Source organism: Hoplias malabaricus, chromosome 3 (assembly GCF_029633855.1).
Source record: "Hoplias malabaricus isolate fHopMal1 chromosome 3, fHopMal1.hap1, whole genome shotgun sequence".
NCBI classification, from domain to species: Eukaryota; Metazoa; Chordata; class Actinopteri; order Characiformes; family Erythrinidae; genus Hoplias; species Hoplias malabaricus.
Genome location: NC_089802.1, coordinates 17,577,407 through 17,591,499, shown reverse-complemented (window position 1 = coordinate 17,591,499; position 14,093 = coordinate 17,577,407). Strand labels below are relative to the sequence as shown.

Below are 14,093 nucleotides of genomic sequence, written 5' to 3'. Positions count from 1 at the left end.
TGACAATCTAAATTGTTCATGTATAAAGATGGGGATGGCTATAATATTGTAATAGCTGGTGGGATAGTTTTGCTGTGTGTAATAACATCATTATGGGAACTAATCCTCCATATCGCCACTAAAAATAAATGATTTTAAAAATGCAAATGAACAGACAGAAAACATTATTAACTTTGTGGTTTTGGAACATTTCCTTTAGTTATCTTGATGCAATTTCTCCAGAAATAGAGATGCCAGGGTTCTTCGCGATTAAACGACACAAATTTAATTCTGGAGCCTCTAGATTTCTGTGACAATCGTGGGAATATATCGACAGAGGGAGTGTAAAAAACTGTTATTATTGAGAATGTATAAGCTCCAGAGTTCAGGATCAGACTGTTCACTGTGAACTGCGGCAGAGCGGCGCGGACGGTGAGTTAAAATCTCGCGAGATCTCACTCACCGCTCCGTCGCCGCTCGGTCCTCCATTTCGCTGCGTCGCAAGTCTCCTCCCCGCAAAGCGCTCCGCTCAGCGATCCGAGCCCCGGCGCTTTCACACCGCTTTTTAACGTGATCTCACCGAGCTGCCAGTACCTCGTTGGGTACCGAGAGATAGTTCGGAGCGGCGCCGTCACGGATTGAGTGCGATTTGACGCGGATGGCGACTCCTTCAGCGAGAATTTAGTAAAAGAAAAGTGTTCGGAAATTTCAGGTAGGTGGGAACTTAAGATGGCGGCGATGAGAGGAGGAGGGGGGATGGGGGGGTTAGTAAGGGGGTGGGTGGGGGTATTTAGAGGTACTGGGGGACTTGGACATGGCGGGATAAGTTGACTTTCTCTTTATACCTATGCAGTTTCATAAAGATGCAGATTCATAGGGCTTTTACCAGGTTCTCTTCATTTGGTCAAATTAAATCCAACAGAGGAGAGAAAAAATTAATACTCTGTAAGAAAACCAGTTCTGTCTCACTTTACTAGCTAATGGGGTTCACATCACTCGGTGTTACTAGAATGCAGTTTAAAACAGCTGAACTTGAAATCCCATCTGGTTATTGAGTTAATGTTAAACAGCTCCCTGTAGGACATGTAAAAATCGCTGCAGTGTTTTCATCATTTTCGTTAAAATGATGTATATTCATGTTATGTGTAGCACTTCAATATAAAGACGGCTAATCATCTCACAATGTTTTTTGGCTTAAACGTTAATAATTTAAAACCCAATTAAGTTTAAGTATTTACATTTTCTACAGTGGTTTAAATAGGAAAGTATCAAATAAAAAATTCAAACAGTGCAGGCTGTGTTGACAGTCATCGTTTGGTCAGACTGTGCTGCTGTTGTCGATACCGATTCCAAAGGAAGGAGCCGATTCCACTGGATCACGCCACAACAGCACAGACCACATGAATCAGCTTCATATTATACCGCTATGATTTGCCTTATGAATGACAAGGTCTCTTAGCACATTAACTTTGTGCGCTCGCTAGAATGTTCATTTAGTGACTTTACTTGTTAGACCTCTTTCCATGGCAGTTTGGAGAGCTAACGTTTATTACTTTAACTTTACAAACGGGGATACCTAAAAGTATTCCTTTGTTCATATTAATTCAGAACTGGTAAATATCAAGCTGCATTGGGACTTTTCAATCGTTCCGCTTGAATCAAAGAGAGAGAGTCAACTTATTTTGTAGAGTGATGTATTTTTCAGCACGGCTGTTGTGACTAGGTGTATTTATTAAAAAGTGGATCTGTGTGTATGTCTATAATCACGCCGTGCGCGACGCGGGAAACTTGGCTGTCACGTTGTGGAATCGATTCAGAAATTTTGGAATCGACTCTACATCCCATCACCTGTGAAATTGGAGAGTCGATTCTTTAGGATCGATTCCCCGCCACACATATGTGACCCCACGTAATGACGTCATCAGCTGGGCTAACATTAGCTAGCCAACTTATCAGTGTATGAGAGAAAGGAGTGTTTGTTACTTTCGCTTTTAGTAGACAGGCCGTGGTGGACAAGTTAAAAACTCAGTCCAAATCACAGGGGCCTTCTCGTCGCAGTAGCTAACATAAGCTCGACGAGCGCGGTAGCCGGGCGCCGCATTAGCGTTAGCTAGCTTAGGAATAGCTGCAAGTTTTCCGTGTTAACGCCTTACGAGTCACCAAACACCGAAGGATGTGGCGTAGAGTTATCGTGAATGAATAGATATAAATCATCTGGTCTTGAGCTAGAAATATTTAATGTGTTTTGAGGCCCGTGTGTGCGGCAACTCGCCACAGCGCGCACACAACGCTGCACAGCTCACATTAACGTTACTGCTGCACCATGAACACACACTCGTTTACACAAATACTCGGAACGAGTATTCGGGCTGTGATTATGTTTTATCAAGCGAACCTGTCCCTTTAGGTGTATCGTTATTTTAAAATAAACAGGCCAAACAGTGCGCCTCCGAGAGCCTGGGTCTCAGCTTGGCCACAGAACGAGAACATCCTCTATAATGTCTCCGATCTACACTTACTTTGTTCGTGGACTGAGTATTAAAACCAGTCCCACTTGTGCAAATTCAGGGGCTGCACTTAGTTGTGGGGTTGGTACATGGACAAGTTTTAACCCACACATATAAGCTCAGTCTTACAGATGTTATTTATAGTTTAGAACTTTATAATTACACCAGAATCAGTGTTTGTTTTGTATAGTTGCATATAATTAAAGTACCCTATCCTGGACTCGTTTTAAACTGTTTATCACCTTTACTCTGAATTATCACGTTTTGTCATTATCACCTTCTTTTAAACAAGTGTTTATATCATGCAGATCACAATATGATTTCCTTAAAGACAGTGGAAATAAAACATTATGCCACTGATACAGATGACAGAATACTAAATATGTATCTTTATTCATACTACATTGTTTATTTTTTTAAAGTAATATATGATGTGTAACTAATTATAATGCCTACAATTTTGTTTGTGTTGCACTATAGAATCTAACTTCTATGACATTCCTTCAACTATATTTGTCAGACTAATCAAAACCATATCTAGAGTATGTCCTCATCTTGCGTGCCAAATAATCTCACTGTTACTTGGGGGTTAATCCACAAAGCAGGATTTTTCAGTTGGCAAAACAACTTAGGCCCAAAATTTAGGGCAGTCCAATCTCCCTCAGCTCTGTTTCTATTGGACAGGCATGGTTTGGGATTAATTGATCTGGCTAACCTGAGATATACTGCTTTGTTGAATTCCCAGTAAGCCTCTGAACCTTAAAAATCAAACATGTAGAAACTTCTGAGACAGTTTGCAACACACATGCACATTTCTACCACTAGCATTATAATTTGTGTTGTTAAAAAATTTGCTTGTTTTGTTTCTCTGTGTTTATCATTTGTTAACTGTTCTTCGTTTTATGTAGCAGATTATGAAGATTATGTATCTTAACTTTTTTTTAACCTTTGTACATTAGATGCAGTGGTATCCTTGATCTCAGCATCCTGGAAGTGGAAAGTAAGGAAGAAACTGGTCCCACACCACATACAGGTAATCTATTGCTGTTTAAATTATTATGGTTTGACTGGTTGTCAGGGCTGGCTGATTGCTTTCCCTGAAGTTATGATTTGGAACATATATTAGGGTTTTTGTTAAGCTGTCAGATTTCTGTGAGTATTGAGTATGGATAGCTTAGTTTATCCTTGTTTTTTCTTCTTTATTTCAGGTGCAGTGTGTAGCAGAGTCAGTCTAGAAGAAGGGAGACTTGAGGAGGAGGTGGTGCAGCAGTGCACCCCTCCGGCTGTGGCTGTGCTGGGTGGCATCCCTGCGGCTTCGCAGAATGTGGCCGGGCCACCCCAGCATGCCCTGCAGCCGGTCGCAGCTGCCCTCCTACCTCCACCGCCGGTTGGACCAGCCACTGAGTTGGAGCAGCAGAAAACAGACACAGACGCTGCCAATAAATTGCAGAGCATCCCAGTGGCTTGGCAAAACTGCAATACCAAGGAGTCTGAGGAGAAACCAATCTTGGATTTCAGTACTGGGGCTGTCCAAACACAACTGGTGTCAGCTTCTGTTGGAGACTCACAAAATCTCTCACACAGGCGTGCAGTTTGTGAGACAGACCGGATTAGAAAAGAGCAAGATTTACATTACGGGTGTAACACTGAGAAAACAAGCCTTGCACACAGTGAGACCAACATGGCAGAGGGCACAGGCATGGGCCCCTGCCAAGACTGGACTCCTAGCACAGAAGTTACAGGGGATGATTCTGCTCCTGCTGAGGTGGAAAAGGCATATGTGGTTCCAGAAAAAGCATATGTGGGACTCAAGTCACAGACTGGTCATGAGCTATTGTCTGGAACTCTGCACACAGCAGGAGAAAGCACCCAGATCTCTCCATCTCAGTCCAGCTCAGCTATCTACATTGCAGATAAAGCAACAGACGGAGACCATAAGCAACTTGGAGATACAGAGCAGTCCCAAAATTCTCTTCTTACAGCAACAATCATCACAGACAACAGAGAAATCTCCAGTGAGCCTAATGATACAAGGAATGCCATGGATAAAATCACAAAGGAGGAGAGTATTTTTTCAGGTACAAAACCAGCTGAGAAAGAGAGCCAAGCATGCAGTGAACATCACCCAAACTCAGGAGGACTGTCTGCAAAGCAAGAAAATACTCAGTCTAACTCGCCTGTTCTCACAGACAATGGACCTGACACTCCAAATGACACTGATGAAGGTGATGGCTACCTCCCTAAATGCCTCCAACAACCTCCCCTTGCTACAGTGGAGACTGAATTGGCCTCTGTTGCACAGAGAACCGTTATTCCTAATGCAATGTTCCTTCACAAGAAACCTGTCCCATCTAAGGAGCCTGAAAATACACAGACTACAAAAGAGAACCAGCTGAGCCCTGACTCTGCGAATAGCTGTGAAACACCTAAACCAGTTTTAATTGAGAATGAGACTAGAGCAATTGGGGAGCAGGGGAGTAACACACTGTCTTTAGATGGAGATCTGTTTGACAGTGTGGCGGTTACAGAAGTACTTTATAATATTTCTGTAGAAGAACCAAAGGTGCTGGGGGATGGGACTTGCACTCGCAAGGTACAGGCCCCCAAAGTGACTGAAGGGTCTCATGTAGTGGTTTGTGGTCTCACAAACGTGATTGTTCAACAGAATGACTGTGCCAACAGCATACAAGTGACTCTGTTCCCAGATCGCCAACCCGATGGGAGCAGTCTCTTACAAAAAGGCAAATGTATGACTTCAGAGGGACTGAACTCAGATCAGCCATGCCTTAGCAGTGACTGTTTGACTCAACAGGAATCCATTCCAACAGATAGTAAGCTCTCACAAATAATATGTGTAAATGATAGCTTCTCTGTACCAGGTGATATGAATGAGGATGACAAGCAGACTGAGAGTTCAGAGGCTCTATCTGGACTAGGCACTGTTGAGGTGAAAAATTTAATTGATGTAGGTATCCTAATGCAGCCTAGTATGGAAAATACTTGGTTAGTTGTAAGTGAGTCTTCTTTGATAGAGGGACAGTGTGAAAGCACTCAGGATGTTGAGTCAGTGGATGTTAGCACAGATGCCATTGTGTGTTGTCCTGAATCTGTGTCGTCTGTTGGTCTCTATGAATGTGCAGTGCCATGTTTACCAACAGACACTGTTCTTGAAGAGGTTAAGGTGCTGCTACCAGAAAATGTAGAGGATGATCCCACAAATAAACACTCTATTGAACCCTTGACCAAAATATCGACAGGGGAGCTTGGTAGAACGTCTTCTCTTCCTCAAAGTGTTTTCACTTCACAAAATGCTTCAACGTACCCAACAAATATAACCCCTCTGGAGGTATTAACTGTTGCGCCCTCCATCCAAAAAGAAATCTCCACCCAAAAGGAAAGTTGCTTGCAAAATATGGTTTCAAAATCCACAGTCTGCTCCAGTGTTGATAGCACAGTTATATTGTCAGACCCCAACCTGATCAATGCAACTTCCTCTTTGCAAGAGGAAGTAGTAAAGTTGACAGAAAAGAAGCCAGGTGTGTCCTGTGTTTCTCTTCCATCTGGTGTTATTGATCCAAAGCTGCTCATCTTGAGAAGAGGTGAGACTCCTCTTCTAAAACACCCTCTTGCTGTGTCAGCTAAGATTTCCAGGAACCCAGACCCACATGTTCAGTCTGGCACCCCCAGTGATAGCTCAGACGCAGTCTCTGTTGAGTGCCTTTTTGAAAATGTCTCAGCCATGGATTCTGTGCGTGAAAGCATAGCTGGTCCATCGGAAAAAGGGACCATGTCATCTCACAGCTTTACTGCCCCAAACTTCCCCCACAATATCTCTACTTCATCCTTAAAGGATGAGTTGAAAAAAGAGGCCTTAATCAAATCTGAATATTCCCTAGGGCTTGAAGACCAGAATCTCCAATGTGAGCCTCTCTCAAAGTCTGCTTCATCTACCCCAGCTCAGATACCTAATTCGCCTGTCCTGCCTCCAACTTCAGGCAGTGAATGGAGAAGTGTGTGCAGTGCCATTGCTGAACAGATACAGCCTAAACAATCTCCTGCTAAACAACCATGCCAAGATTCCATGTTGTTGGGGGGTGAGTTGGACGTGGTGGAACAGCACTCACCAGCTCAACATTTGGCAAGAGCAAAGGATTCTCAGCAAAACACACTTGATGCTTCTATAGAAGAGAGCAGTGATGGAGAAGCAGAGTGTTCTATGGAAGCCCAAGCAGATGATAGCATTGTTATGCACAGTTCAGCACAGAACAAGGTAAGGAATATCTTGTTAATTTGTTTTGATCAAATTAAGTGTGTATTCATGCTTTATTAATTAGAAAATAAGGCATGCTGTTTAGCCTGTATTGCCTGATTATTATCTTTGTTTTCACAGTTAAAATTAACAAATGAAGTCAGTGTTAGAATTGAAAACAAAACTGAGTCAACTTCTGTAAGTTAAAAGAAAGGTGTCAGGAAGCAGTTAACAGTGCTGTTGTAGATTGCTTGTTCATAATTATTTGCACTTTTCATAGTTGTGTGAATCATCCGATTCTGGTGCACTAGTTGGCTGCATGTTGAGCCATGTGTTTTTTGCAGCATGGACAGAGCAGGACACACAGGCAGGCCTTTTTTATGAAGGTAAGAGGTGTCAGAAGTTTCACTGGGCATCTCTCATTTTTAGACTGTCAGTCTGAACTGACACTTCTGCTAATTCTAACATAACTAAAGCCTAGTTTAAGTTCACAGAAAAGTTCAGTTCCTTTCACATTTGCATGTTTCACATATATAAGATAGGGAATACCAAGGTTTTTTGATTAAAAACAAAAATGATCCCTGTATGTGTAGACCCATTATTGCTGTCTTTATGAACAGCTTTGCGTTCTTGTTTCATTCCGTGTTCTTAATATTTATATTTCTATGTTATATATATATATATATATATATATATATATATATATATATATATATATATATATATATATATATATATAAACAAACAAACTAACTAACTTACATTGTGTACTTTCCCATTCCAAGGTTCGTCAATGGATAGCAGGCAGAGCCACCGCAGGCTCTACTCCCTCCACGTCTCGTACACCATCTCCACCTCTTGCGTCCTCATTGGGTGACTGGACCCACCTGAACACAGACAGGACTGCAACTCTCAGCGCACACGGCAAACATAATCCTTCTTCCCATATCTCTGGTGGAGGTTCACAGTCAGATCAAGCAATCACCCAGCGGCCTCGCTTAGAGAAGCACAGTGACATGGCGGAGTTGGCCAAGCATGTGAGTGTAGCCTTTTCATTTTTTGTTGCCTTGTTCTAAAGCTGTGTATTTTTAATGTTAATATAGAATTGGATCTTCACAGTACTGAAATTACGAAAGTTACAGTATGCAAATAAACTTCCAAGCCCTTATGTACCAAAGCCTATAAAATATATATATATATATATATATATATATATATATATATATATATATTTTATATATATATATAATATATTTATATATATTTTTTTTTTTTTTCCTGTTTCACAACAAATGCAGCAAACAGTATATGAATTGTGTATGATGTGAACATAATTATGGATCGTTAAATGACATCAGTTGAAATGTGTACAATAAAATTTAAACTGAATGCTATCTTGTGTACTGGGAGAACGAATCACCAATGTTCTAGACTCTTTGAAATCCAGTTCCAAGGAATATGTTAGGTGCAGTATGGTGCATAGTATTGTTTAACCTTACTTTGTAGACCAACATAACATAATTAGGATCAGAAATTAGCTTTATTCATTGCATGGTAATTTATTTGTTTGAACCACACTGACTACCATACATTCTGATTTTAACAGGAAGCAGAGATTGAGCATCGGACGCTTGCCTTGAAACGAGAAGGATTCTGGTCTCTAAAGCGTTTGTCTCGTGTGACAGAGCCAGTCCGACCCAAGGTGCAATGGGATTATCTTTGTGAGGAAATGCAGTGGCTTTCTGCTGACTTTGCACAGGAAAGGAGGTGGAAGAGAGGAGTGGCAAGAAAAGTATGTTTTGAATTTGTATTCTAACTATGGTCTATATAAAAAATGCCCTGTTATTCAAAATTATGAGATAAATTAGCTTGTGGTTGCAGGTTGTGCGGATGGTAATGAGACATCATGAAGAGTTAAGACAGAAAGAGGAGAGAGCAAAGCGCGAAGAGCAGGCCAAACTGAGGAGAGTTGCAGCGTCCATTGCTAAAGAAGTCCGTGCTTTCTGGAGCAGTGTTGAGAAGGTGATGCTTCTGTTTGCTATGCTGTAATGATTTTCATTATTGTTGGATATTTTTGCTTGGTTAAAAGTTGATTAAACAAAAATACAATTGCCAGACTAAAGATTTAAAGACAGCGTTTGATTGACCAAATTTAAAAATTCAGTTCACTTTTCTAAAAAAAAAAAAAAAATTAATTTTTATCTTTTGTGTTACATGTTTGATATCTGCCTCTTACACAGGTAGTGCAGTATAAACAACAGTCTCGATTGGAGGAAAAGCGAAAAAAGGCTTTGGATCTCCAGTTGGACTTCATTGTTGGCCAGACAGAGCGATACTCTGACCTGCTCAGTCAGTCCCTGCAAGCCACACCTGTAGCTAGCACCAGTATTCCTCCACGATATTCTCAACTGAATGTCACTGATGAGGATGGTGAGGAAAACCTACCTGGACTGGAAATGCAAATCTTTGTGAATTTAATCATTTTAAGGCATCCCTAAGTCTCATAAAATGGCGTGGTGCATTCAAGAGAAACTCAGATTTCTTTGTAATTGAATTGCATGGAAAAGGAGATGCAGTGTCTACAAAACAAATATATATATATATATATATATATATATATATATATATATATATTTGCTGTCCAAATTTAACACCTGAACATGTTGGGTTTTTTTTTTTTCTTTATATTAAATGACAAATAGTGGATTTTTTTTATACATTTGGTTTATTGAATACATTACAGCTTTCCCACATGTACCTTTCTACCATAAATGGTTTAAAAAAAAATAACTTTAGTTCAATGTCATAACTATTAAAAAAAAAATAAAAATAAATGTCTTCAGCATTAGGCAGCATTTTTGCAACCATATAATGGAATAACTTTCTGAGGCTTTTAAATCCTCAAATATTTGGTATCTTTCACTCTCAGTTGTTATATTTTAAAATTATTTATTTAATAATTTTGATATATTTTCAAGTCAATAATTTGCAACTAATGCTTCAGCCATTACATGCTCAGTTATATAAGATAATTGTTGTTTGTTGTGAAACTTAAAATGTTTCTTATCCAATACAGATAGAGATTTTGAACCTCCTGGTGAGGAGGAGGATGATGAAGAGACAATCGAGGTTGAGGAGCAACAAGAGGGGAATGATGCAGAGACGCGGAGAAGAGAGATAGAATTACTGAGAGAGGAGGGAAATCTTCCACTGGACCAGCTGCTCAGCACCCTTACTCTACCCCAGGTTCTGTTTATTCTAGTCACCTGTCCCTGTAGTGTTGTTAATCAATGGCTTCTGTATGTTGTCTGCTCTTAACATCTACTTACTGTGATACTTGTTGCTCTCACAGCACTCTGCTTCAGAGGAAGAAGCTTCAGAAGAGTCTTCTAGTCCAGTTGAGGACGAGGACAAAGAATTTTCTGCTAATGAGGAAGATGGTGAGTTCTTAAACATATTGACATATTCTCATTTGTTGAATTATCATGAGTCAATTCTGCCTTTCAAGATCATTGGTATTGATTGTTATTTTTACTTCTGAAGCGGAAGATGTTGAAGACACAATTGAAGCACAGGAGAAGATTGAGGGAGATGGAGATCATGCAGAGGAACTTGATGACTTGGCCCGAGAGGGTAAACAGTTTTGCTTTTTATTTTGTGTTCGTTTAAATGCAAAAAAAAAAAAAAGATTTCTTCTAATTATTCATGTTTTTCTAGCTCATCATCTTTTAAATAATTATTTCCTGACCAACCCTACCTATGATATCTTTTATCATATACACATTTTTTTAAATATTTGATTCAAATAACAATAATAAGTTTGTTTGATGAGCACGTTTTGAGCAATTTGCTGATGTTTTTGTATCCTGTCCTTCAGGTGAGATGAGTATGGAGGAGCTGTTGGAGAAATACAGAGGGGCATATGCTTCTGACTTTGAGGAGCCATCAGCATCACCAGAATCTTCAGAGGAGTCTGAGGGCACTGAAGAGGAGGAAGAGGAAGAAACTGAAGGGGATGACAGTGGGGATGACAGTGGAACATCTTCAGGTAGTTCCATATAATGATATAAAGTTTCACACATTTATTAAAAAAAAAAAATACTCTTCTTGGGGAGACATGGTAGCATGGAGACTGGCGTAGCAGGTAGTGTCACAGTCACACAGCTCCAGGGACCTGATGTTGTGGGTTTAATTCCCGCTCTGTGTGACCATTTGTCAGGAGTTTGGTGTGTTCTCCCCGTGTCCGCGTGGGTTTCCTCTGGGTGCTCCGGTGTCCTTCCACAGTCCAAAAACACGTGTTGGTAGGTGTATTGGCAACTCACAATTGTGCACAGTGGTGTGTATGTGCCTGTGTGTGTGCTGCCCTGTGAAGGACTGGTGCCCCTCCAGGGTGTGCCTCATGTCCAGTGATTCCGGGTGGGTTCCGGACGCACCACGACCCTGAACTGGGTAAGCAGTTACAGATAATGAATGACTGACCATAATTGTTGGCAAAGGAAAAGCTGATTTTTTTTTCCGTCAAGATAGCCAGACAATAAAGTAAGGTTCATCATTCCATAGTACATATAGTACAGCTGCTCGGGTACTGAAACTCTTTTATCGCAGCTCCCAGCTAAATGTCCTTGTACTGATGATGCTTCCTAAACCAGTTTGAGTGCAGCAGAGGGTAAGAGGTTTTACACACTACATGTTTTAGCACTCATCAGCTTTACTGTGTTTTTGTGGTGTCTTACTTTGTAGTTAAGCAGTTGTTTTCACACACTTCCATTTCACAACAATAGCACATTCTGCTAATAAGGGCAGTTATAGAAGGGCAGGCATTACTTTACAAAGCTTGTGAGATCCTATGACAATTTTAAACATTCCATTTTCTATGTTCTTGATTTTACTAACCTGGTTGTGGTTGAAATACCTGAAGTCAGTAATAAGGAGTTATTTTCATATACAGTCATGTGAAAAAGTTAGGATACCCCATGAAAACCTTTGTCTTTTTGAACATTTTGAAACATAGGGACATTTGAACAGTGTTGAGAGATGGAGCTTATATAACTAAACAAATCTGAAGAAATTACTTATAAACACGAGCTGTAAAATTTAATGAAATTTAATTTAAGTTGTACATTGTTTGTGAGGAAAAAGTAAGGAAACTCCTACATTTATTACTGTTTAAAATGTCTTTATCTAGAATCAAATGCACCACATCAGCTGCAAATGATTAGGCCAGCATTAAAGAGGACATTGGATTTGGCTCTTATTTAAACCTCAGACATTTGTATGATTTGCCCTTAGTTGCTTAGTTTTGAAGTTAGTGGTATCACCATGCTGAGATCTAAAGAGATCTCTGTGGCCTTCAGAAAGAAGGTTATAGATGTTTGAGTCTGGGAATGGATGTAGAAAGATCTCAAAACAATTGTAAATTATGTTCTAGACAGTAGAGTGGCTGATTTCTAAGTGGAAAACCTTTTAACCACCTGCCAACATGGCCAGGTTAGGTCATCCTAACAAATTCAGTCCAAGAGCAGACCGCAAGATGGATAAAGAAGTATTCAACAATCCTAAAATGTCATCACGGGACCTACAGTTGATGTCAAGGTGCATGCATCTACCATCAGGAAACGACTGCACAACTAGGAAACCCTTGATGTAAAAAAAGACATCAGGGCAAGACTAAAGTTTGCCAGAAAGCACAAGGCAAAGATCAGGATTTCTGGAACAATGTGCTTTGGACAGATGAATCCAACGCTGAATTATTTGGCCACAGTATCAGAAGACGACCAGCAGCATTTGAGCACAAGAACCCCAGCCGTGAAGCAGGGAGGTGGAAATGTCATGGTTTGGGGCTGCTTTGCTGTAGCAGGGCCTGGTAAGCTCCATCATAGAATCTACTTTGAATTCTTCACTGTATCAGAGGATGCTTGAGGAAAATGTGAGAATATCTTTCCAAAAACTGAATCTGACCATGCAACATGACCATGAGCCAAAAATATTCCAGTAAATTCACAAGGAATGGCTCAAAAGTAAGAAATGGAGAATTCTGGAATGGCCAAATCAGAGCCCGGATTTTAATCCTTTTGAGATGCTGTGGGGTCATGTGCATTCAAGACACCTCTGGAATATCACACAGCTGAAAGAATTCTGCATGGCGGAATGGGAAAAACTGATGTCGATGTCGGAGACTGGTAGATGGTTACAGGAAACATCTAATTGAGGTTATTTCAGTCAAAGGGACAAATACCAACTATTAGAGTATAGGGTGTCCTTTTCCTCACAAGAAATGTACATTTTTGCTCATTACATTTTACAACTTATGTTTATAAATAATTTCTTTAGTTATAAATGCTCCATCTCTCAGTACTGCTCAAATGTTTATATGTTTAAATATGTTCAAAAAGACCAAGATTATCTTAGGGTGTACTAACTTTTTCACATGACTGCACATTAAACCTGCTCTTGTTTAAGTATACTTCTACTTATAACTAGTTTGGAGATTGTTACTAGTTTGTTTAATACATCATAACCGTAAGCGGTTGTCTTTTTTAAATTAAACGTTTTGATTATTTTAAAATTTATCTCCTTAACATTTACTCTTTATCATTCAGATTCAGCTGCAGCTGAAGATAGTGATGAAGAGGAGGAAGCTGTAGCTGAGGAAACTGATGATGATGGTGATGATGATGACGATGATGATGGAGAAGAGGGAATGGAAATTTTACTTGGAGAAGGAGAACACAGCCCCTCTGTATCTACGTCTACACGTCCTAAAAAGGAGATCAGTCATATAGCTGCTACTGCTGAGAGCCTTCAACCTAAAGGATACACCCTGGCCACAACAAAGGTAAGGATTTAAATTATATAGACCTTGTAAACCCAGTGATCTAGTTCTTAAATTATGTAGTACGATTATGTAATATGTAAAACTTTTTTTTTCTTCTTTCATTTAAGGTGAAAACACCTATTCCGTTCTTACTTCACGGCAATCTGCGTGAATACCAACACATTGGGCTGGACTGGTTGGTCACCATGTATGAAAAGAAACTCAATGGCATTTTGGCAGATGAAATGGGACTTGGAAAAACTATTCAGACTATTGCTCTGTTGGCACATCTGGCCTGTGAAAAGGGTAAAGGTCACTATGCTGATATGTTTCATCCATGTATTAAGTACCTTATGAGGAGAGTGGTTACATTTTACAACAACTTTTGCATTTCTCAAAGGTAACTGGGGGCCTCACCTGATTATAGTGCCCACAAGTGTGATGCTGAACTGGGAGATGGAGTTGAAGCGCTGGTGCCCTGGTTTCAAAATCCTCACTTACTATGGCAGTCAGAAAGAGAGAAAACTGAAGAGACAAGTAAGTC

At 40.1% G+C, this 14,093-nt stretch overlaps 1 protein-coding gene across 3 annotated transcripts in view; it reads left to right on the top strand.

Annotated features, from left to right (window-relative positions):
- The first annotated feature begins 500 nt into the window (after positions 1-500).
- The window catches only part of srcap (Snf2-related CREBBP activator protein), a 30,049-nt gene continuing 16,456 nt past the window's right edge, over positions 501-14,093 (top strand). For 2 of the 3 annotated variants that reach the window (XM_066666366.1, XM_066666363.1), the window contains exons 1-15: positions 501-691; positions 3,446-3,519; positions 3,695-6,756; positions 7,080-7,121; positions 7,521-7,772; positions 8,342-8,527; positions 8,617-8,757; positions 8,976-9,165; positions 9,812-9,981; positions 10,088-10,175; positions 10,279-10,368; positions 10,613-10,783; positions 13,335-13,570; positions 13,678-13,855; positions 13,950-14,086. In XM_066666366.1, coding sequence (XP_066522463.1) covers positions 4,168-6,756; positions 7,080-7,121; positions 7,521-7,772; positions 8,342-8,527; positions 8,617-8,757; positions 8,976-9,165; positions 9,812-9,981; positions 10,088-10,175; positions 10,279-10,368; positions 10,613-10,783; positions 13,335-13,570; positions 13,678-13,855; positions 13,950-14,086 — 4,470 coding nt within the window. In that variant the 5' untranslated portion in view covers positions 501-691; positions 3,446-3,519; positions 3,695-4,167. The remainder of the gene's footprint in view (positions 692-3,445; positions 3,520-3,694; positions 6,757-7,079; positions 7,122-7,520; positions 7,773-8,341; positions 8,528-8,616; positions 8,758-8,975; positions 9,166-9,811; positions 9,982-10,087; positions 10,176-10,278; positions 10,369-10,612; positions 10,784-13,334; positions 13,571-13,677; positions 13,856-13,949; positions 14,087-14,093) is intronic. The other variant, XM_066666365.1, reaches the window with a different exon arrangement.